Below are 25,289 nucleotides of genomic sequence, written 5' to 3' on the forward strand. Positions count from 1 at the left end.
GCTGAGAATTTCATTACACAAGTCATTATTTCTTCTTCATTTGGATGTTCTTTTTTAATGTTCTTGTGAATTAACCAATCTCTGTTGTAATATTTTGCCCTCTTAAATGTTCTCTTCAAGATTTTGCTTGGATATCCACGATTTTCAAGTTTTTTTATGAGCACTTTGGATTGTGATGTAAATCTTTTTTTAGAGGAGCAATTTCTTTTTAAACGTAAGAATTGTGAGAAAGGTAAATTCTGCTTCAAACTTACGGGGTGACAGCTGTGGTATGACAAGAAAGTGTTCCTGTCAGTTTCTTTTGTGTAAACGTCAAATTCAAAATGCATTTCTTTTTGTATAATCATCACATCTAGATAATTTATATTGTGTTTTGAATATTGCATTGTAAACACAATGTTGGAATCACAACTATTAAGCCAGGAAAGAAATGACAATAATTCTTTTTCCTCTCCTGTCCACAACATCAAAACGTCATCTATGTACCTTAGCCAACAATAAATTTTAGATGAAAATGGCGAATGATCGATCCAAGTGGATTCGAAATCTGCCATATAAAGATTTGCCACTGAGGGAGCAAAGACCGCTCCCATAGCTACTCCCATTCTTTGCTTATATATTTCTCTCCTGTACATGAAATAATTTTCTTTCATTGCTATTCTTGATAAATGTACAAGAAATTCAGAAGGGATTAAGTGAGGTCTTATCCTATTTTCAAACGTATTCTTAATGATATTCAAAGCTTCATCCTGAGGTATTGATGTGTATAAGGACTTAATATCAAAAGTTACTATCAAAAAAGGAAATGCTTCCAATGGTACCTCCTCCAATTTTTTCATCACCATACTCGCATCTTGAATGAAAGATTTAATTTTGGGAACCTCATCTTTCAAAAATGTATCAATAAATTTTGAAATGGGCTCCAACAGAGAGCCTCGTGAAGACATTATCGGTCTCCCTGGAGGATTAATCAAATTCTTATGTATCTTTGGTAACACATAAAATACAGGTGTTAACGGACTAGTTTTATTCAAAAATTTGTAATCCCTCAATGTGAGGAAACCTAATTTTAAGCCTTCATCAGTAATTTTACCAATCTGTTTTTTTAATCTCTTCGTTGGATCTAAAGGGAGTTTTTCATAAACCTCAGAATCATGTAATTGTCTGAGGATTTCCAAGTTGTATTTTTCTTCATCTAAAAGTACGATAGCTCCTCCCTTGTCTGCTTTTTTTATTACAATAGTTTCATCGTTAGTTAATTTTTTAATCGCTTCTCTTTCGTCCTTGTTTAGATTATTGTGCTGATATTTTTTGTTTACTTTCCATTCTTCCACATCTTTGAGTACGCATGATTTAAAAGCATTCACTAAAGGATCTAATGGAATCGGAGGATACCAAATGCTTTTGGGAGATAATATTGTGCGGTCTAAGCTCCTAGGTTGATTCTCAAAATAAATCTTTAACTGTAGTTTTCTGATTAACTTTTCTAAATCCACATTGAATTGAAACTGGTTGAAATCAGTGGAAGGAACAAAAGAAAATCCATGGGATAACACTTTATATTCTATGTCACTAAGCTTGTGTTGAGAAAGATTGATTACCACTGGTTTCTCGACGTTTGGGACCGAGTGGTGGGTCTTTGACGTGGATTTCCTCTTCTGCCTTTCACTCTGCCCCTTCTTATGGATTGACCTCTCTTTAAAAAATGTTGTTGACCGTCTCCACTACTAGATGTTGAAAGGGATGACACATCAGAGCTCATCTTATCTGGTTGTACTGGGCTCTTATCATTCAGGTTCATCCATGGGTATACTTTTTGATTTAGATAATCATATTCATCTCTTTTGAACTTTCTTATTTTATTTTTCTTTATATTTTCTCTAAATTCGTCCATGTTGTTCGTCATTATTTTGTATTTATCAATAAATTCTGTTTCTGGTTTATTGGACTTTAAATTATTCAAATCCGAATCTAATTTAATTTTTTCTTGATTAATCTCGTTTTGACTTCTTTCTATGATTAACAGCATCAAATCTAACGCGCATTTATTGAGGATTCTGCTCCATGTTTCAAGGAATTGAGTGTCCTCTTTGAAAATTTGCGGTGCTTTGTTGATCCTCAGACCTCTCGGGATTCTCTCTTTTTTGCAATATTCTATTAACATATCACTATTCACTTCTAGGCTGATTATGGATTTGTATAACTTATTCAAATCTGACCATACCGTTGTGGTAGTGTCTATGCTTGATGTCATATCAAATTGTGTAGTAGTTTCCAAGAGTTTAGCTGCCCTATCTTGAGGGAAGCTAAATACAGTTTTCCACCCTTCCATTGCCATCTCAAAATAGTGGGTACACTCACAATGATATAATGGCTTCCAATCTAATAACTCTGAAACCAGACAACAGATCTAGATTGGTTCATCAAATGTTTCATAATATTTTGTGGAGCTCTCAGATACCTACTCCGTTAATCATTACAGATTATTCAAACGGTTCTGTAGGCAAGGGTATCAATCATTGAGCTCCACCATACCGTAGTATGCAAAAAGTTAAAGCAAGTGCTAAATGTTCAACTCTGAATTTTTTAGATAAAGCACTTATCTTTTGCGGTGGCTTTGTTATGCCTTGTAGTATGCGCTCTGTGCCCAACGGGACCCGTTTCGCCCAAATAACGGCTTCTTCAGGGGTCTCAAATTGCTGTTAACACAGGTTTTAATGTGCCTAGATTGAAAATCCAACGGGATTCCTTTTGTAGTAAAGTTCTTTGTCTGTCGCCTCCTCGTGGATTTGATGTCACCCGATCTATTGCAAAGCATTTCAATTCTTTGAAACTATGTTGTGATTGTTTACAATGTTCTACAAGTGGTGCAGTTATTCTCATGCATTTGATATTGGACTTATGTTCAATGATCCGTGTTCTTAATGATCTGATTGATTTACCAACATACCACTTTCTACATTAAATTAGATTCGGATTTGAATAATTTAAAGTCCAATATACCAGAAACAGAATTTATTGATAAATACAAAATAATGACGAACAACATGGACGAATTTAGAGAAAATATAAAGAAAAATAAAATAAGAAAGTTCAAAAGAGATGAATATGATTATCTAAATCAAAAAGTATACCCATGGATGAACCTGAATGATAAGAGCCCAGTACAACCAGATAAGATGAGCTCTGATGTGTCATCCCTTTCAACATCTAGTAGTGGAGACGGTCAACAACATTTTTTAAAGAGAGGTCAATCCATAAGAAGGGGCAGAGTGAAAGGCAGAAGAGGAAATCCACGTCAAAGACCCACCACTCGGTCCCAAACGTCGAGAAACCAGTGGTAATCAATCTTTCTCAACACAAGCTTAGTGACATAGAATATAAAGTGTTATCCCATGGATTTTCTTTTGTTCCTTCCACTGATTTCAACCAGTTTCAATTCAATGTGGATTTAGAAAAGTTAATCAGAAAACTACAGTTAAAGATTTATTTTGAGAATCAACCTAGGAGCTTAGACCGCACAATATTATCTCCCAAAAGCATTTGGTATCCTCCGATTCCATTAGATCCTTTAGTGAATGCTTTTAAATCATGCGTACTCAAAGATGTGGAAGAATGGAAAGTAAACAAAAAATATCAGCACAATAATCTAAACAAGGACGAAAGAGAAGCGATTAAAAAATTAACTAACGATGAAACTATTGTAATAAAAAAAGCAGACAAGGGAGGAGCTATCGTACTTTTAGATGAAGAAAAATACAACTTGGAAATCCTCAGACAATTACATGATTCTGAGGTTTATGAAAAACTCCCTTTAGATCCAACGAAGAGATTAAAAAAACAGATTGGTAAAATTACTGATGAAGGCTTAAAATTAGGTTTCCTCACATTGAGGGATTACAAATTTTTGAATAAAACTAGTCCGTTAACACCTGTATTTTATGTGTTACCAAAGATACATAAGAATTTGATTAATCCTCCAGGGAGACCGATAATGTCTTCACGAGGCTCTCTGTTGGAGCCCATTTCAAAATTTATTGATACATTTTTGAAAGATGAGGTTCCCAAAATTAAATCTTTCATTCAAGATGCGAGTATGGTGATGAAAAAATTGGAGGAGGTACCATTGGAAGCATTTCCTTTTTTGATAGTAACTTTTGATATTAAGTCCTTATACACATCAATACCTCAGGATGAAGCTTTGAATATCATTAAGAATACGTTTGAAAATAGGATAAGACCTCACTTAATCCCTTCTGAATTTCTTGTACATTTATCAAGAATAGCAATGAAAGAAAATTATTTCATGTACAGGAGAGAAATATATAAGCAAAGAATGGGAGTAGCTATGGGAGCGGTCTTTGCTCCCTCAGTGGCAAATCTTTATATGGCAGATTTCGAATCCACTTGGATCGATCATTCGCCATTTTCATCTAAAATTTATTGTTGGCTAAGGTACATAGATGACGTTTTGATGTTGTGGACAGGAGAGGAAAAAGAATTATTGTCATTTCTTTCCTGGCTTAATAGTTGTGATTCCAACATTGTGTTTACAATGCAATATTCAAAACACAATATAAATTATCTAGATGTGATGATTATACAAAAAGAAATGCATTTTGAATTTGACGTTTACACAAAAGAAACTGACAGGAACACTTTCTTGTCATACCACAGCTGTCACCCCGTAAGTTTGAAGCAGAATTTACCTTTCTCACAATTCTTACGTTTAAAAAGAAATTGCTCCTCTAAAAAAAGATTTACATCACAATCCAAAGTGCTCATAAAAAAACTTGAAAATCGTGGATATCCAAGCAAAATCTTGAAGAGAACATTTAAGAGGGCAAAATATTACAACAGAGATTGGTTAATTCACAAGAACATTAAAAAAGAACATCCAAATGAAGAAGAAATAATGACTTGTGTAATGAAATTCTCAGCGTATGGCAGCAACATCGCAAAAATTTTGAAGAATAATTGGAGAATTATGCGAACTAACACTACGTTCAAAGAAACAGAATTACGCATAGCATTCACACGAGATAGAAATTTAAAAGAAATACTCTCTCCAGCAGATTTCAAAATCAAATTGAGAGATGATAATTTGTTACCAAAAGGTTTTTATAGATGTGGTAAATGCAGTGTGTGTGAAAACATGATCCAACTAAAAGAGTTCACTAGCCAGAAAGATGGAAAGATCTATTCTATTAATCATTTTCTCACTTGTACCACGGATCACATAATATATGTGATAATATGTCCATGTAAAAAGTGGTATGTTGGTAAATCAATCAGATCATTAAGAACACGGATCATTGAACATAAGTCCAACATCAAATGCATGAGAATAACTGCACCACTTGTAGAACATTGTAAACAATCACAACATAGTTTCAAAGAATTGAAATGCTTTGCAATAGATCGGGTGACATCAAATCCACGAGGAGGCGACAGACAAAGAACTTTACTACAAAAGGAATCCCGTTGGATTTTCAATCTAGGCACATTAAAACCTACCGGTCTAAATGCGAATATGGACTGGAGTGTTTTTTTCTAAGCTGAAGTTTGTTCTAAGCTGATGTTTCATAAGCAGTTTCCAACTTTAAAATGATGATTGTCCCTTTAAGACACATAGGGGTAGTTCAATTGATACATCTATATAGCGCATGCGTTGGCGTTTAACTTCTGCTAACGCCATTTTGAAAAAGCCGCTACAAGCAATTACAGTGAGTACACGCTTTCCTAAATAAGTTTGTTATAAAATGTTTTCCAAATGAGTGAAATATTATTTTCTGTGTTAACAGCAATTTGAGACCCCTGAAGAAGCCGTTATTTGGGCGAAACGGGTCCCGTTGGGCACAGAGCGCATACTACAAGGCATAACAAAGCCACCGCAAAAGATAAGTGCTTTATCTAAAAAATTCAGAGTTGAACATTTAGCACTTGCTTTAACTTTTTGCATACTACGGTATGGTGGAGCTCAATGATTGATACCCTTGCCTACAGAACCGTTTGAATAATCTGTAATGATTAACAGAGTAGGTATCTGAGAGCTCCACAAAATATTATGAAACATTTGATGAACCAATCTAGATCTGTTGTCTGGTTTCAGAGTTATTAGATTGGAAGCCATTATATCATTGTGAGTGTTACCAGAAATATGAAATGAGGCGGGATAAAGGAAAATGTCCAATGAGATAACCACACATGAAAGTTCCATATTTCCTTCTAAAATTTCGATGGTGGATGAACTCTTCCAATCTTTCTAGAGGGTTGTTGTTCCACACACCTCCACATCAAAAGGTTCTGATCCGGACGGTTTTCGCATTCAAGGTCACTGGTCTGCCCAGGACTGCCTTTGCCATATCAATCTGTTGGAACTTCGAGCGATCTTCAGTGCTCTCAAAGCTTTTCAGCACATTGTCACCAACTACGTCCTTTTTATTCACATGGACAACCAGGTCGCAATGTATTATATAAACAAGCAGGGCATCAGGGACTCTCTCCACCTTTGTCAGGAGGCCCTAAAGATGTGCTTTATCGGAGTCCGATTCTACATAATTCCTGTCTTGTTTCCTAAGACGCACTATCCCATCTGTGTTCCTTTTTCTGTCACTAATATACCTGAAGAAGGATTTATCCCCCTTTTTAATGTTCTTTGCTATATTCTCTTCCATCCGGAGTTTGGCCTTTCTGACTGCTATCAACGCTTTTTCATAGATCAGTTGATAGAAAACCTCTCTCTGTTCATCGTCTTGTATCCAGATTTATGAAAGGACTTTTTAATGTCAAACCTCCTCTCAAACTACCTCCAGTAGTTTGGGATCTTAATGTGGTTTATGCTAGACTAATGAAGCCTCCTTTTGAACCAATGTCCTCTGTTCATCTTAAATATCTCACTTGGAAAGTGGTATTTCTCATCTCTCTTACATCTGCTCGAAGAATAAGTGAACTTCAAGCACTGGTGGCGGATCTACCATTCACAGTGTTTCATAATGACAAGGTGGTGCTTCGCACTCATCCAAAGTTCCTCCCAAAGGTAGTCACTGAATTCTATCTCAATCAATCCATTGTGCTTCCAGTGTTTTTTCCCAAGCCTCATTCTCACCTTGGAGAAACGGCTCTTCATACTTTGGACTGTAAATGAGCTTAGGCCTACTACTTACAGTGTACTCAACCTCATAGGACATCTCAACTCTTAGTCTCATTCGATCCTAATAAGTTGGGATGTCCTGTATCCAAGAGAACTATTTCTACCTGATTGGTGGCTTGTATCACCTTCTGTTATGCTCACATGTTCTGGCATGCTACCTGGACCAGACTAAACCTCACAGCAGATCCTCACAGTTTTTTGTAGCTTTTGCCCCTAAAATACTTGGAATTCCTGTTTCCAAGAGTACCATCTCTTTTGCATATTCTCGGGCTGATCTGATGCTGCACTGCTGTGTAGCAGCCCACAATGTCCAAGCTATGGCTTCTTCAATAGTTCATTTCCGTTATGCATCCATTGAGGACATTTTCAAAGCAGCCATTTGGGCCTTACTACTGTTACTTCTCATAATTTTTAAAATAAATAAATAAATTACTATTTGGAACAAAACTCCTGAAGAGACAAGCAGTTTGGATAAGCAGTTCTGCAGAATCTTTACTTTCTGAGCACCAACTTTCCTTCCAATCCACCTGTGTTTCATCAGGCTCATGATTATATATCTATTATCCTCTTCTAGAGCCATAATCCTGGCAGCTTGGGAGTCCCACATGTGTGAATGTTCTTGGAGAAAGCAAAGATACTTACCTGTAGCAGGTGTTATTTGAGGACATCAGTCATATATTCTCGCAGCCCGCCCACCTCCTCTAGTTGGCTTCTTAGCTTTTTTACTGAACTGATGGTCTTGCAAGCCAGTGTCACACAGGAGCACTGCCCAAAGATTTCAAGTAACTTTGCACTTGGCAGTGTCTTTACAAGGTTCCATAGATGACATCATTCTAGTATGAGAACATATGCTTGCTGTCCTCAGAGAACACCTGCTACAGATAAGCATCTTTGCTATATGAGTAGTAGTGGTAGTAATATTTTCAGGAAAATGGTTACAATAAACCTGGTAGAGACATCGTATTAACTTTGTCTTCTTTTTTTTTTTTTTTTTATTACAGCCTTCTCCTTGGTGGTACCACTGCTGAGCCCAACACGTGTATTTCAGCGACTGCTCAGTATATTTGTCTCCTTGATGTCCACATACCTTCTTCTCAGCACTGGGTAAATTTCTGCATCATAGCTTACCCTACAGTTCCTTGAGCAGCTTCTTAAATACAGCATGCTAAATTACATTACATTACATTAGGGATTTCTATTCCGCCTGTGCCTTGCGGTTCTAGGCGGATTACAGTATAGAAAATATCTGGGACATTCCAGTAGAATTACATTTCAGGATAAGAGTAGTTACAGGAACAGTAATGAGTTATGATCCTACAATTTCACAGAAGATAATACTTATTACAGAAGATAATACATATAACAGAAGATAATGCATTTTACAGAGGTAATACATGTCGACTAGATCGGTTAAATCGGGTGTAGTGTAGAAGAATTACAGTACATTCTAGATCACAGATAAAAAGATAATATAGGTGGGTGTTTCCGAAGTCACTGATTGGGAGCTCATTGGGTGGTGGTTAGAGTGATGGGAGATATTTTTTGAATAGTAATGTTTTTATTTCTTTGCGGAACTCTTTTATGTCTGTTGTTTTGGTCAGTAATTTTGAGATGTCAGAGTCTATTTTAGCTGCCTGTGTCCCCAGCAGGTTGTCGTAAAGTTTCTTACGACGAGTACCATTGAGTGGTGGGTAGGTGAAGAGGTTCTGTGTTCTCCTTCTTCTTGGTGGGAGGTAGTGGTGAAAACGGTTAATTAGGTAACTGGGTGCCGTTAAATCTGGAACTTTAGTAATAAATTTACTTTATAAATATGCATATGAAATATTAAGTGCTTAGTTTAATCAGAATAGCTGTTGTACAGCTGCTGAGATTTTACTTGAAGCCCTTTAAATGCCTTTCCCTAATTGGGACCCATTTGTTCCTTTTAAAAAAAATAACTTTCTGTTTTTAAAGTTGCTTATAGGCCGATTCACATGCATGGTAATCCTAATGTTAATGCATTAAGCCTAATATAACAGCAGTTGTTAACAGATCCATATTAGGTTTGTCATAGACCACAAGGCCATTAATGCTGAAAGTGTAATCAATAATCTTGTTGCCACAATAGGTAGGGTTATGATATGATAAGAACAAAGAGGTTACTTCTAGGAATGAAAATATCATGAAGGCACTGTTAAAGAAAGGGACTTTTATGAACAACAAAGAGATGTAGATAATGACATGTTTAGGGGGGATTCCAGCAGGAGGGATTGGGCATCCCTCTTGTTGGGGATGTTCATCCTGCTGGGGATGTTCAGGGGAGGTACCTGCAGAACAGATTGAGCATCCTTCCTGCCGCCAACCCCCACTAACATCTCTAGCAGGAGGGATGGCCAGTCCCTCCTGCTGGCACTTCCCCCAAAAATCCCAATCAGGTTGAACATCGCCGGCAGGAGGGATGCCTAATCCCTCCTGCCGGCACCCCCCCCCCCCCCACCTACACACACACACACCAAAACCCACCCGCATCCTCCCCATACCTTTTTGTAGAAGGCCGACCAGATGCCCACTCCCTCTGGCCGGCAGGCCCGCTTCTTCCGATTGGCGGACCTTCTCCTTCTCCGTGCATCCTGGGATGTACCAGGGAGGGGCCTAAGGCCTTGATTGGCCCAGGTGCTTATGGAAGGGGCCTTAGGCATCTGGACCAACCGGAGTCTTAGGCCTCTTTCCAATTGCATTCTGGGATGCACTGGGAGTGGCCTAAGACTCCGATTGGCCAGATCCCATGGGTGGATTCTTAGGGCCTGAGTGGTCATTTTGGATTTTTCCAGATTTGATTTTAAAGTTATTTTTCATACTTGCCAGGTTCATTTTTGAAAGAAAACACATAGATGACTTCCTTGGGGCAGAATGGGGCTATTTGCATTCACTTTAAATTACCCTTGCCTGTCTAAGCAAGGGTAATTTAAAGAGATTGCAATTAGTCCAAAACACAGCAGCAAGATTGACTTTTGAAAAAAGAAATTTGAGCACGTTTCTCCTTTATTGAAAGCGCTCCATTGGTTGCCAGTTCATTTCATAATTAAATTTAAATGTGCCAGTATAATTTTTAAAATAATACATGGGTTATTCAAACCATTGGTAACCGTTTCTCAGAATTCTTCGCGACCTGCAACTTCAAGATTCCCAAATGTTTAAGCTTTCTTTCTATTCTGTTAAGGGTGTCAAAACCATGGGATATTCTCCCAATCCTTTACATATATTGTTGCGACTATCTGGAATGCATTTCCTTAAGAAATTAGATTTTTTTATATCATTTCATCTATTTAGGAAATCAGTAAAAACATTTTTTCCAACAAGCCTTAGATGAATATAAAACTGGTCTTATTTAGTATTATGGTGAGCAAATAGATTTGATTCCTTCTATGTTCTATTCTCCTTTTATAATTTAATGTAAACTAAATCGAACCCCAAATTTTGGGGATGACTCGGTATATAAACTTAAGAAATGGATTCATGCCTCATTTGCGGTGGAATGCTGTCAGTTGCGCAGCCATGTTCCAAGTGTGCTATGGCCCGCAAGGAGCACGGGATTTGCTCGAATGAGCTGCCCTTGACCTTCGGGGAAGATCTTCAAATATCTTATTCCCTGACTCCCGCAAAATTGGAGTCGGGGGCCCTGGGGAGTGTGCTGGTGGCGTTTCAGCAAACCACAAGCACAACTCCGGTGATAAACCTCATATATCTTCCATGCTTTCCAAATCAGTCATGCAGAAGTTGACTTCCGTCGCAGAGGAGGGTATTCACCAGAATTTGTGAATATGCTTTATCAGGCATAGCTTAGTTAAAAAAATCTATGCCCGTTTCCCTTCTACTGTCCTCGGTGCCGGTCACAGGGATCCCTGCTCTGAGAAACCAGGGTCTATTTTCTTCCCTGCGGAGGTGCCAGGGAGTAAGCTGGTTATGCCCACACCAGACACTCTTTTTTTCATTCCTCTGCTTTTGCCGGACAGCACTGCGGTGGCCATGGATGTGGCGAATCTGGCAGATCACCAGGATTTGGACCCGTGTGGAGCCCGTGATTTGGGGGAGGACCCAACAGTATGCAGATTCTTTAAGCCCATGCACCTTGTGGATTTAATATCTGAATCTCTGCAGGAATTGAAACTGCAAACAGAACAGCCAGACATTGCTGAATCTTCCCTCATGAGTGTCCAGAGGCCACAATTTACCTCTTTTCCGGATAATCCTGACGTTCGGATTCTTACTGATATCTGGGATAATCCAGTGGGTCCCTTGAACTGTGCTTGAGCCATGACACGGCTTTATCCCTTGGCGGATGGCTTTAGCAAGCGCTTTTTTCCCTGAAAGTAGATTCTTCGAGGGTGCAGATCACCAAGCGCACATCTGTCCCCAGCGATGGGAGGGTGAACCTAAAGGATATCCAAGACCAACATGTGGCTTTCATCTTTAAGCATCTATTTGTTTCGGCCGCGACTGGAATTAAAGCGGCAACGGCCTTCTCCTGTGTGACCCAGGCATGTCATTCCAAGCTGCGCCATGATCCTGACACTGGTACTTCATGATTTGGATTTTCTCATCTCTGGAGTGGATTGCATGGCTGATGTCTTGTTCAACATCTTGAAAGTTTTCGCCAAGCTGGGCACCTATTCTGTTTCGGCTTGCAGAATGCTCTGCAATGGTCTGGGGATTCCTCTTCTAAGGCTATGTTGAACCGGTTGCCCTTTAAGGGCCAGCTCCTGTTCAGGTTCTGGATGACCTTGTGGCTAATGTTCAGGATCGTAAACCCAAGGCATTGCCTGGGAGAGGGTCCTGCCTTGCTAGCAGTTCTGAGCGTTCTAGTTTTCATCTCTTCCGGCATTTTCATCCTTACTTAGGCCTTCCACAGGTCAACTGTCCTCTTCGTCTGCTAGACCACACTTCAGCGCACCCCAGCATCAGCAGTCCGTGGCAAATCGACCAGTGGCTGCCACTCAGAAACTGTTCTGATACCAGGCCAATGCCTCCTTGGTGCATCGGGTGGGCGGTTGTCGGCCTTTCTGGCAGAATGGATAATCCATGAAAAAGCGATTTTGTCAAATACAAATTAAAAACTTGTCTTGATGCTCTGGTTCAGGAGGGCTCTCTTTATTTCTTCCCTTCGTGGCCTGTTGAGACGTATAGCAGATCACGAGGGGCCAGTGATCCTGGTGGCTCACAATTGGCCAAGGCAGCTGTGGTATGCTGACCTTGTTCGGCTCCAACAAGATCGGGGGTTCTGGTTGCCTTGTCACTCTTGCCTCCTCACGCAAGGTCCAGTTGCACTGCAGGATCCAGACCACTTTGGTCTTACGGCATGGCTGTTGAGCGCGCAGCCTTGACAGGCCAGGGCAATTCTTCGGCAAGCGGGTTCTTCGGTAGCTAGCTATTCTACTGGTAAGCTGGATTTCTGTTTTCTGTCCAGCTTTTCTAAGAGTGCCATCAGACTGGATTTGGCACTTAATTGGGGAGAGCCGTAGTTTAGACACTCCCCCTTCTGACAGTGCCGGCTATGTCTCCTCTTTAGCACTGTTTTGTCTTGTCATTCAGGTTTTTTCTTTTTTTTTATTATTATTTTATTTATCAATTTTAAGACAATTTACAAGAAGACTCTTGCATTAGAAATACAGAAGGAAAATACCATTTAACCAAGAAAAATCCATTTCAAATTATCACTTATTCTTCCTTAGACCACAATTAGACATAGGAGTGATACAGAAAGAAATATGTGGAGCTCTAATGAAGAAACAAAGAAAAATCTGAAAAAGGCTTAGCAGGTGCTCCCTTCTTAATATCTTTATCCAACCTCTAAATCTAACTGGACCCCAATATCAAAGTCTTCATATTTAAGAAGGCACAAAGTTGGTCTGGGGTGTAAAAAAACATATTTAATCCCAAAATACTTGCATGGATATTCAAGAAAAAAAGAAGCTCCTAAAGTTAGAGTTTCAGGTCGCATATCAAGAAAAAGCTTTCGTCTTTCTTGTGTTTGTCTAACAATGTATGGATAGATCCAAATCTTTTTTCCATGAAATAAAGCCTGAGCATTGTGAAAATAAAGTCTTATTATGGCATTTACTTCCTGTAGAAATGCCAAAGAATCAAAGTAGCCCTTTCGGATGACTCAGAAAGAGATGTCTCTAATATATTAGAAACGTCCATAATCTCCTGAATAGGAGTATTTGTATCCTCAGTCTCTGGGCTTCCCCCCATTGGTTACGTTGGAATATAATATGTGCAATTAACTGGAGGAAGATGATCAGAAGAAAATTTCAAAATCTATATAAGGTAGCTTTTAAAGGCATCAATGGGAGAGATACCAGAGTTTTAGGGAAATTTAATAAACGCAAATTTAATCTGCGGTTGTAGTTTTCTATCTGTTCCATCCTTCTATTTAATTGGATTTTATCTTTTACTATATTGGCTATTAAATCTTGTACAGTCTTTATATTTTGTTTAACTGAAGTTAATTCTGAAGTATGTTCTTGAGTAAATGTTTCAAGCTTTTTGCCAAGGCAATTCACAGTACTCACAAGTGTAGCCAACTCAGTTAAAGATCTCGACACCGAAGAGTCCAGTTTCTGGAGAGCAAACCATATGCTCTCCAGTGTCACCACCAGTGGCTTCTCCAACCATAAAACTTTCACAGTTGAGCTTCCTTGCACTTCATTTCATCCACTGGCATCAGAGCCTTTGCCCCTTGATACGGGGTTTCCCAATCAACAGCCATGCTGCCTGAAAGCTCCTGCGAGGACGTAGAATCTGTGGGACATGGTGGGGGATAGGAATCTGGAGGTGGAAGAGGAACATTTAATCCTTGTTCGTTGGGCTCTCCTCTAGCCGAAGAAACAGTTGGAACCTCTCCAGATGCTACGAAGGGAGTCATAGCAGTGGCAATCCTCAAAATCATCTGTTGCTGACCCAGGGACGTCTCCATTGAAGGAGGAACAGTCTTGACGAATCCCTTCCATTTTCTATGAGGCATTTTTGGATCCGAAGCAAAAAAATCTTAGGTAAGGTGGGACAACAGAACTGAAGTCAAGAACACTGCCACCAGCCTGCCGCCATCTTGATCAGTCCAGCAGTAAGATGTTCGGGTTTTCCATGTTTCATAACCTGTTACTCGTTTGCATTGTTATTGCATTTGTTTATATGAGCAGAATTGAATTGCTTGTCGGGGAGTTCCCCGTTCCTCTCTCTCTCTCTTGTTCATATCATCATTAAGGGGAAAGTGTGGCGCAGTGGTTAAAGCTACAGCCTCAGCACCCTGAGGTTGTGGGTTCAAACCTAAGTTGCTCCTTGTGACACTGGGCAAGTCACTTAATCCCCCCATTGCCTCAGGTACATTGTGAGCCTGCCAGGATAGATAGGGAAAAATGCTTGAGTACCTGAATAAATTCATGTAAACCGTTCTGAGCTCCCCTGGAAGAACGGTATAGAAAATTGAATAAATAAAATAAATAATAAAAATAAATCTACAGATGCTCGTGGCTGCTTTAAGACTGACTGGAGTACACAAGAGCCTGCTCAGTGGTAAGGTGTTAGGGGGAGGGGGTAAAAACTTTAAAGTTTTGAGGCTTCTTACAGATCCCTGGTGGGAGGAGGGAAATAACCCATTGATCCCGGAAAAAGTGAGGATTTACAAGAAAGAAGATTAGCAGAGGTAAGAACCTAATCTTTCGTTTGGCTATGAAAATGCAAACCATAGAAATATATTCAGATTTGGTTACCTTTCTTTCATTTTCCTTTATTTCTATAAGACATATAGACCTTTTGGACATTACAAACCTCTTCATTGCTAAGTCATTTATCACATACTTATCCTGGATTAGTGGATTGAGATAAAATACCCTACATATATATATCCTTGACTCTGCCTACTTTTTCTTCATTTCCCCATTGTTTTTTATTTACTATTGTTGAATTCCTAGTTACCAGTATATACTGTACCGTTTATGTAACTCAGGTGTATATTCATATTGCTGTTTTGCTGATGTGTTTATATTCTGATGCATTATCCTAATAATTTGAAAATTTTAAAAATGTGCTTAATTTTCTTGTTAAAGAACTAAAGATACGCTTTTCACATGCCTGTCCATTAGATAAGATAGATTAGTGAACAGTTAAATTTGTACACTTCCTTTTCCAGGGAAGTAATTTCTGAATTAATTACAAAACATTCTGTTTAAAAATTGTTTGATGTACTATTAGGAATATTCTATGAGGTAGCCCAGAATGAAAGACTATTCAGTCTTTTAACATTCCTTCCTAAAAATCTGGAAGTCTAAGCTTAATTTTCTTATTTCTCTCCTCTTTAATTACTTTTAAAGCAAAGGCATATGCAATGAAACTTTCTATTAAGTTTCTCTATTTTATTTTTTCTTTACAGATATGAAGCTCTGTTTCCACTTGTGCTGTCATGCTTGATGTTTGTCTGGATAAACATAGAACAAGAAACATTGCAATATTCTGGAAATTCATTTAAACAGAAGGTAATAAGAATGTGTATATTTCCAGGGGTGATAAGAGGAGGAAGAAGATTCCATCTGTGTCTTTATCGTGATCCTTGTTTTGGGCTAATAGAACATGAAGTATAAAGCCCAGTAGGTGCAGATATAACTCTACATTCCAGTTTTCAGTTTACTAATGTTTTATATTTGACCAATATTCTTTTTTTTTTTTTCAATTATTTAGCCCGTCCCCCCCTGAAGAGTCCAGAATGGGCTACAACATACATAATAAAGGGTAGTGGTTTTCAAGTTTACATACATATGGATTAGTAGTTACAAGTTTACATATTTAATAAGAGTTAACAGATTGACAATTCATTGTGTGATAACATGGATGATGGGGTAATTATAAAACTGGAGAGGTTCTGTGACTTCTCAAATTATTAGCAAATTCTTATGAATACAGTGTCATGGTTTAGTAATTCCTCATGGATAATATTGTTCCGGTAACTATTTGCATTAGCAGGCTGGTTTCAGCAGTTCCCCAGTTGAATGGGGTATGGTTCACAGGATAGGCTGTGGATATGGAGTATCTGGTTCGCTTTGGTTTACAGGATTACATGTTGGAAAAGTTTATGTGACTGTATTAGGAAAGAGAAGGGGTTTTTATTGCTTTCCTGAAGTCAAATAGTTTAGATAGTGATCTGATCGCAGATGGGATTCCGTTCCATAGTCTGATGAGGAAGTTGGAGTAGGCATGTTTCTGGGCGCTTTCTAATTGGAGGGTTCATGCTGGTGGATCAGACAGTCTTCTTTCAGTTTGTGATCTTAGAGGTTGGTTTAGGATGTATGTTTTTAGTTTATTCGACATGTAGGTTAGGATCATATTGTTGAAGTATTTGAAGGCTAATGTTAGGGCTTTGAAGATGCATCAGTTACGAATGGGTAGCCAGTATACCACGGTCAGTGATGGGATTTCGGATATTAAGGTTTTGAGTAGGCAAACTGCTGTATTTTGCACTCATATTCATTGTGGGTTTCTTGAGGATAGTCCTATGAATAATGAATTACAGTAGTCCATGCAGGATAGTACAAAGGCGTAAAGTAGTTGAGTGAATTCTGCTTCAGAGAAGTATGGTCTGATTTTCCACAGTTGGCGTAGATAGTAGAAAGAGGTGATACTATCTGAGAGACATGGCTTGTGAGTGATAGATTGGAGTCAAGTATAACTCCGAGGCTGCATGCTTGGTCTTTAGCAGTTAGGGTTGTGTTGTCCCATGCGAAGGATGGGTACAGGTTTTTTTTCGGATCCAAAGCAGTTCCGTTTTGGATGCATTGAATGATAGTTTATTTTAGGCCATCCAGTCTTTGATTTCTGATAAGCAGTGTTGTAGTTTTGTGATTTGAGTGGCTCGGTTCTGTCTGAGTGGAAGGTAAAGTTGGCCCCTGAATCTACCACCCCTCAACCTCAAATTATGTCCTCTGGCTTTACCATTTTCCTTTCTCTGGAAAAGATTTTGTTCTATGTTAATACCCTTCAAGTATTTGAAAGTCTGAATCATATCTCCCCTTTCTCCTCTCCTTTCCTCTAGGGTATACATATTCAGGGCTTCCAGTCTCTCCTCATACGTCTTCTGGCGCAAGCCTCCTATCATTTTTATTGCCCTCCTCTGGACCGCCTCAAGTCTTCTTACGTCCTTTGCCAGATACAGTCTCCAAAACTGAACACAATACTCCAAGTGGGGCCTTACCAATGACCTGTACAGGGGCATCAACACCTTCTACTGGCTACGCCTCTCTTTATACAGCCCAGCATCCTTCTGGCGGCAGCCACAGCCTTGTCACACTGTTTTTTTCGCCTTTAGATCTTCGGACACTATCACCCCAAGATCCCTCTCCCCTTCCGTGCATATCAGCTTCTCTCCTCCCAGCATATACGGTTCCTTCCTATTATTAATCCCCAAATGCATTACTCTGCATTTCTTTGCATTGAATTTTAGTTGCCAGGCATTAGACCATTCCTCTAACTTTTGCAGATCCTTTCTCATATTTTCCACTCCCTCTTCGGTGTCTACTCTGTTACAAATCTTGGTATCATCTGCAAAAAGGCACACTTTTCCTTCTAACCCTTCAGCAATGTCACTCACAAACATATTGAACAGGATTGGCCCCAGCACCGAACCCTGAGGGACTCCACTACTCACCTCTCCTTCCTTCGAGCGACTTCCATTAACCACCACCCTCTGGCGTCTGTCCGACAGCCAGTTTTTGACCCAGTTCACCACTTTGGGTCTTAACTTCAGCCCTTCAAGTTGGTTCAACAGCCTCCTATGAGGAACTGTATCAAAGGCTTTGCTGAAATCCAAGTAAATTACATCTAGCATATGTCCTCGATCCAGCTCTCTGGTCACCCAATCAAAAAATTCAATCACGTTCGTTTGGCACGATTTACCTTTTGTAAAGCCATGTTGCCTCGGATCCTGTAACCCATTAGATTCAAGGAAGTACACTATCCTTTCTTTCAGCAACACTTCCATTATTTTTTCAACAACTGAAGTGAGGCTCACCGGCCTGTAGTTTCCTGCTTCATCCCTGTGACCACTTTTATGAATAGGACCACATCCACTCTCCTCCAATCCCCAGGAATCACTCCCATCTCCAGAAATTTGTTGAACAAGTCTTTAATAGGACTTGCCAGAACCTCTCTGAGCTCCCTTAGTATCCTGGGATGGATCCCGTCTGGTCCCATCGCTTTGTCCACCTTCAGTTTTTCAAGTTGCTCATAAACACCCTCCTCCGTGAACGGCGCAGAATCTACTCCATTTTCTCGTGTAACTTTGCCAGACAATATCGGTCCTTCTCCAGGATTTTCTTCTGTGAACACAGAACAGAAGTATTTGTTTAGCACATCTGCTTTCTCCTCATCACTCTCCACATATTGGTTCCCAGCATCTTTTAGCCTAGCAATTCCATTTTTCATCTTTCTCCTTTCTCTAATATATCTGAAAAAATTTTTGTTTCCTTTTTTTTACATTTTTAGCCATTTGTTCTTCCGCCTGTGCTTTCGCCAGACTTATCTCTCTCTTGGCTTCTTTCAGTTTCACACTGTAGTCCTTTCTGCTCTCCTCTTCTTGGGTTTTTTTATATTTCACGAACGCCAACTCTTTCGCCTTTATTTTCTCACCCACTAGATTGGAGAACCATATCGACTTCCTTTTTCTCTTGTTTTTATTGATTTTTTTCACATAAAGGTCCGTAGCCATTTTTATCGCTCCTTTCAGCTTAGACCTCTGTCTTTCCACTTCTCTTATGTCTTCCCATCCTAACAGCTCTTTCTTCAGGTACTCTCCCATTGCATTAAAGTCCGTACATTTGAAATCTAGGACTTTAAGTATCGTGCGGCCGCTCTCCACTTTAGCCGTTATATAAAATTACCTATGTCCATCCTATCATTCTTTACAAGAACTCCCCCAATTAGTTCAGCAGGTAACACAAGCTTCCATAGATCCAATTATTTTGTCTGATCATGGAGGGGTGTGGATTGATTAAAAATTGCTGAACAAGACAATAGTAGATCTCTATGGAGATTTGATAACACATTGCTTGCGGATCCTGGCTTTATTAAAGAATTTCAATTAAAAATGAATGAATATTTCCAAATTAATACCTCAGATGAAATCTCTTTGGAAACTTTATGGAATGCTTTCAAAGCAACCATGAGAGGACAAATTATTTCATATTCAGCATATATTAGAAAACAGCTTAAAAAACATTTTACGATTTGGAACAAGAAATTAAGGTCTTGGAATTAAAGTTGATTGAAAAATGGGAACAAAGTACTTTACAGGCTCTTTTGAAAGTTAAATGTAAGTATAACGAGATTTCTTCGCAATTAGTTAGGAAAGAATTGTTTTCTCAGCAGGCCTTGTATTATGGAAACTCAAATAAGGCGGGAAGATTATTGGCAAATTATCTTAAAATGAAAAAAAAGAAAGAAAAATTATTGGAATAAAAGATGAGAAAGGAGATTTTCATTCTCAAATTGGACTTATATTAAAACAATTTCTAAATTTTTATAAAGCTTTATATTCTTCTGAGCCTTATTTAGATAAAGAAAAAGATGGATTAGAGTTTTTTAAATTAATTGAGGGACCAAAAATTCCTGAGCATATAAAAAGAAATTTGGATGAGCCTATATCGCCAAAAGAATTATAAACAGCGTTGAAATCCCTTAGAGTTGGATCCACTCCAGGTGGTGATGGTTTTAAGGTAGAGTTTTATAAATCATTTCAAAATACCCTTTTACAACATCTATTAAATTTATATCAGGTTCAACTAATTAATGGTTGTATTACAGGTACTTTGGCAGAATCTATAACTATAGTTTTGCCGAAGCCAAATAAAGATCCTATGTTGGTTTCAAATTACAGGCCTATTTCTTTAATCAATGTAGATGGAAAACTTTTGGCTAAGTTATTGGCTTTACGCTTGGCTAAGGCTCTCCCATATATTATTGGTATGCACCAAACAGGGTTCGTTGCTCAGAGACATTCCTCAAATAACACCAGGCTAGGTTTTCATATGTTAAACTTAACAAAAACCTTGAAAGATCCTGCTTTCTCTGTATCCTTGGATGCAGAAAAGGGCTTCGATCATGTGGAATGGACCTTTATGTACCACGCATTGGATTGGTTTGGTATTGGTTCGGGATTTATACGGATGATTCAAACTTTGTATAACTCCCCTACTGCTAGACTATATATTAACAACAATTTTTCAGAATGTTTTGGTCTACGGAGAGGTGTTAGACAGGGTTGTCCTTTATCTCCTTTGCTTTTTGATATTGTATTAGAACCCTTGTTATTAGCTATTCAACAGGCAAAGGATATACAGGGTATTCCTTACACAGGTCGGGAATACAAGGTCTCTGCATATGCAGATGACATATTGCTGCATTTGAGAAATCCTGAAACAACCTTTCCACATTTGCTGGAATTAATTGAGAAATTTGAAAAATTTTCAGGATACAAATTAAATTGGAGTAAATCAGAAATTCTGCCACTAAATGTTCATTGTACAAAATGATTATTTGATTCTTTTCCTTTTCTTTGGAAAGAAGCAGCAATAAAATATTTAGGCATTTGGATAAAAAATACGCTGGAAGAGACAATGAAATTTTTATTGCAAAAGGTCACGGAAATGTGTGAGCAATGGAACCCATTACATCTTTCTTGGTGGGGGAGAGTTCAAACTATAGAAATGATGATTTTGCCTGTGGTTTGTTACCAGTTGGGTATGTTACCAGTGTTTTTTCCGGGTTCCTTTTATAAAAAATTGAATAGTATTCATTTGACTGGATAAAATCGCAAGAATTGCTCTAGTACAGGGGTGCCCACACTTTTTGGGCTTGCGAGCTACTTTTAAAATGACCAAGTCAAAATGATCTACCAACAATAAAATTTAAAAAAAACACAAAGCACACTACGCATAGAATATGTTAATTATCATTCCTATTCCAGGGCTTTTCAAAGAGGTCAAAGCAGATGACTCTATGTACAACCATACAAAAATAGACAAATATACCCCCCTCCCTTTTTAATAAACCACAATAGCAGTTTTTAGCGCAGGGAGCTGCGCTGAATGCCCAGCGCTGCTCTCGACGCTCATAGGCTCCCTGCGCTAAAAACCTCTATTGCGGTTTAGTAAAAAGGGACCTTAGTGTAAAATATAGACAGCAGATATAAATTCAGACACATTTTGATCACTAAATTTAAAATAAAATCATTTTTCCTACCTTGTCTGGTGATTTCATGAGTCTCTGGTTGCACTTTCTTCTTCTGACTGTGCATCCAATCTTTCTTCCCTTCTTTTAGCCTGTATGCTTCCTCTCCTCCAGACCTCATTCCCTCCCTCAACTTTTCCTTCCTCTCTCCCTGCCCTTTCTTTCTCTCTGCCTCCCTTTCTTTTTTTTCTGTTTCTCTTCTTTCCTTCTGTTCCCTGCCTGCCCTTTTTCTTTCTTTCTCTCTGCCCTCCTCCAAGCCACTGCCATCGGGGACCAGGACCCAAACTGCCATCGGGGACCAGGACCCAAACCACCACCAATAACAGGCCCGAAAGCCGACGCCGCCCCAAGCTCTCCCTGCTTCGGCCGACCAGCATCGCGATCAACCTATTGGGGGAAATGCTGCCGGGTCCTGCCTTCACGGAAACAGAAAGTAGGCAGGACCCGGCAGCAAGAAGGGGAAATGCTTCACTAACCTGTCTCCCGCCTTAGCCCGTTGCGAACGCTTGCTTCAGGGCTCTCAACATGTGCGTGCCGGCTTCCCTTCTCCCCCCCCCTCCCCCGGACATAACTTCCAGTTTCGGAGGGAAGAGAAGAGAAGCCGGCATGCACACGTTAGAGCCCAGAGCATAAGTTCGCTACGGGCTGAAATCTCCAAGCCGGGTTTTTTTTTTTAATTTTCAGCAGCGGCAGCAGCAGCAGATGACAGCTGGGCGGACCGCCCAGCTAAAAGACCCTAGGGAGAACACAGAGGAAGGCTGATCGGCCCGGTAGATCAGGATGGCAACACGAGTCTATCACGGAGCCCGGGATGGGCTCCGCGATCGACTCACGTTGCCTTCCTGAGCTACCGGTCGATTGCGATCGACGTATTGGGCACCCCTGCTCTAGTATCTTTACAAAAGCTAATCAAGGAGGGGGGGTAAACTTTCCTAATTTTTATAGGTATCATCAATCCTATATTTTGCGGCAAGGTATGTATTGGATCCTCCCAGAGATCAAGGAAAAGTTCCCAGATTTCTTGACGTTGGAATGGCAACTCATGTTCCCTCTGAGATTAAGCCATGTTCTCAGTATCAAAATGCCTAGATTATATAAAGAAAACAGAATATTAGTAGATACATGGAAAACGTTATGATATATTAATAACTTAACACCTATTTCTATACTTAAATCAACATATCAGACCCTATGGCTAAACTCCAAGATTCAAATTGGCGGATTTAAGGTCATCTGGAAATATTGGATGAAAGCAGGTATGCGCACTTTAGATGATGTTATTTCTAATGGTAAGCTGCTTGAATTTTCACAATTGCAACACAAATATGGTCTTAATAAATCACAAAATTATAAATGGTTGCAATTGAAACAGGCCATTCAGGTAGGGTTCCCTGAATAGAAAATTCTTAGTATAGTTTGCCGTTCTAGTGTTTTCAGGTGAACTTTCTGGGACATCAGGCCGCTCAGTGATATAAATTAATATCTGGATTTTTGAATAAAAAACCAAAAACTGGTCTTCGGGATATTTGGAGCATTGAGATTAAGCATCAAATTAATGCGTCTCAGTGGCCACGAATTTGGTCTTGGAGGATGAGATGTACAGTGTCTGCATCTATGAGACAAACTTGAGACTGTCATCTCAAAACTGGAACATTAGATCATTTGATATTCTATTGTCCAATGATTCTTGCTTTTTGGAAATCAATATGGGGCCAAATAAATTGTGTGTTGGAGAATCCAGTGGCATTATCGTATGATACTATGCTATTTGGCATGTCAATGAAGGCTAAGAGTCAAATATCATCTAAAAATAACTTATTATGACAGGGGTTGCCATACAACAGATTACGAGTAACTGGAAAAATTGGGAAAGACTGAATTACAGTTTCTGGTGAAACTCTTTATGTCACATTTATAAAATGGAAAGGATAATAGCCACACAGCAGGGGAATTTAAAAAAATTTCAGGAAATTTAGGAGCCATTAACAAAATATTGTAATGATTAAATATTATATTTCCCCTTAAAAATGCACATCCAAGATGGGGGGGAGGGATATCTATGGTTTGAATATTAAATAAGGTATATTAGAATGAGGTATATGATAGGTTTTATTGAATTTAAAGAATGTAATTAATTAGGGGGGAGGGGGATAAATTCTGATATGGAATTTAATAGAATATTAAGTGTTGTATTGGAGTTTGAAATGATGTAAATGATGTTACACTTATTGTAAGTTTTTTTAAATGAATAAAGAATTGGGGAAAAAAAACTCCCCCAACCCCCACCCCCAATATGTCCTGTCCAAATTAGATTGTAAGCTCTTCTGAGCAGGGACTGTTGCATGTTGAATGTACAGCGTTGCGTATGCTTTTCAGTGCTATAGAAATGGTAAATAGTAGTAGTCAGTGGTCTCAAACTCGTGGCCCCCACCAGGTACTATTTTGAGGCCCTCAGTATGTTTATCATAATCACAAAAGTAAAATAAAACAGTTTCTTGATCATATGTCTCTTTAGCTATAAATTACAATATTATTATTAAGACTTAGCCAAAAGGAAAGATTTATAAACTATAAAGAGTTTTACCTCATACAAAATTGTCATTTCTTTAATAAGACATTAACTATTTTTTATGAGGCCCTCCAAGTATCTACAAATCCAAAATGTGGCCCTGCAAAGGGTTTGAGTTTGAGACCACTGTAGTAGTAGTAGTAAACAGTAGTGCTGCCCGATTCACGATTCGAATCGGTTCGTTTTTGTAAAAAATCAGACTTACTGATTCATCCCGATTAAAGTTCATTCTTTTTTCACTGCCGGCCGCCGGACTCGTTCCCATCTAATGTAACTTCCGGTTTTGCAAAACCGGAAGTTACATCATAAGAAACGAAAGGACATGGGAGCGTCAAGGGGGAGCGAGCAGACCTCGTGCAGCGGACCAATCGGAAGCAAAGGGTATTTTTTGGCTGTATCCGCATTTCTCCTCTCTTCCCCGCGATTCCACATCCAGTCGAGTAAGTAACTGAATCGGCAGGAGGTGCTCAGAATCGGCAAGGGGGGCTGAGAATCGGCAGGGAGTGCTCAGAATCTGCAGGAGGGGGCTGAGAATTGGCAGGGGGGCAGATAATTGACAAGGAGTGCTCAGAATCAGCAGGGGGGCTGAGAATCATCAGGGAGTGCTCAGAATTGGCAGGGGGCTAGTGAGTCTTGGGGGCTGGGGATGGAAGCTGAAATCGGCAGGGGGGCTGGGGATAGAAGCTGAGATTCAGCAGGGGGGCTGATGGGGGCTGGAAGCTGAAATCGGCAGGGGGGCTGGTGAGTCTTGGGGGTTGGGGATGGAAGCTGAAATCGACAGGGGGGCAGGGATGGAAGCTGAAATTGGCAGGGGGGCTGGGGATGGAAGTTGGGAATCGGCAGGGGGGCTGGTGATGGAAGCTGGGAATTTTTGATATGATATTGCCTTGGTTAAATAAAATGTTTAAACTTAAAAAGCTGTGTCATTAACAGTGAATCGAATCGAAAAATCAATTCAACAGGGTGAATCGAATCGAATCAAAATATTTTTCTCTGAATCGGGCAGCACTAGTAAACAGAAATATTATTACAGTCTTAAAGAAAGAAAACCCTTATTTGCAAACTATAAATTTGTGCTAAAAGGTAAAATCAAAATCCTTTTCTGTCTCATGAAGCTTTTCTCTGGAAAAGCAACTGCCAGTTTTCAGTCCTGAGTGCTGAGTTGAACATTCTTTTAATTGTTTACCAAAAATAAGGTACCTAAGCTAACAGTTTTTTTCTTACAACTTGCATTACCTATGCTAATAGAGAAAAGACCAGTTTGTGAACTGAAAAATATTCTTAAATTAAGAAAGCTTAAATTTTAAATCTAGCTTC

The 25,289-nt window shown here is 39.2% G+C and overlaps 1 protein-coding gene across 4 annotated transcripts in view; it reads left to right on the plus strand.

Moving 5' to 3' along the window:
* Nucleotides 1-25,289, plus strand: part of PIGN (phosphatidylinositol glycan anchor biosynthesis class N) — a 397,785-nt gene that overhangs the window by 283,416 nt on the left and 89,080 nt on the right. For all 4 annotated transcript variants that reach the window (XM_033935002.1, XM_033935003.1, XM_033935005.1 and 1 more), the window contains 2 exons: nucleotides 8,155-8,257; nucleotides 15,561-15,663. In XM_033935002.1, the coding sequence (XP_033790893.1) occupies nucleotides 8,155-8,257; nucleotides 15,561-15,663 (206 nt within the window). The remainder of the gene's footprint in view (nucleotides 1-8,154; nucleotides 8,258-15,560; nucleotides 15,664-25,289) is intronic.

Source organism: Geotrypetes seraphini, chromosome 2, assembly GCF_902459505.1.
Source record: "Geotrypetes seraphini chromosome 2, aGeoSer1.1, whole genome shotgun sequence".
In the NCBI taxonomy this organism is placed as follows: domain Eukaryota; kingdom Metazoa; phylum Chordata; class Amphibia; order Gymnophiona; family Dermophiidae; genus Geotrypetes; species Geotrypetes seraphini.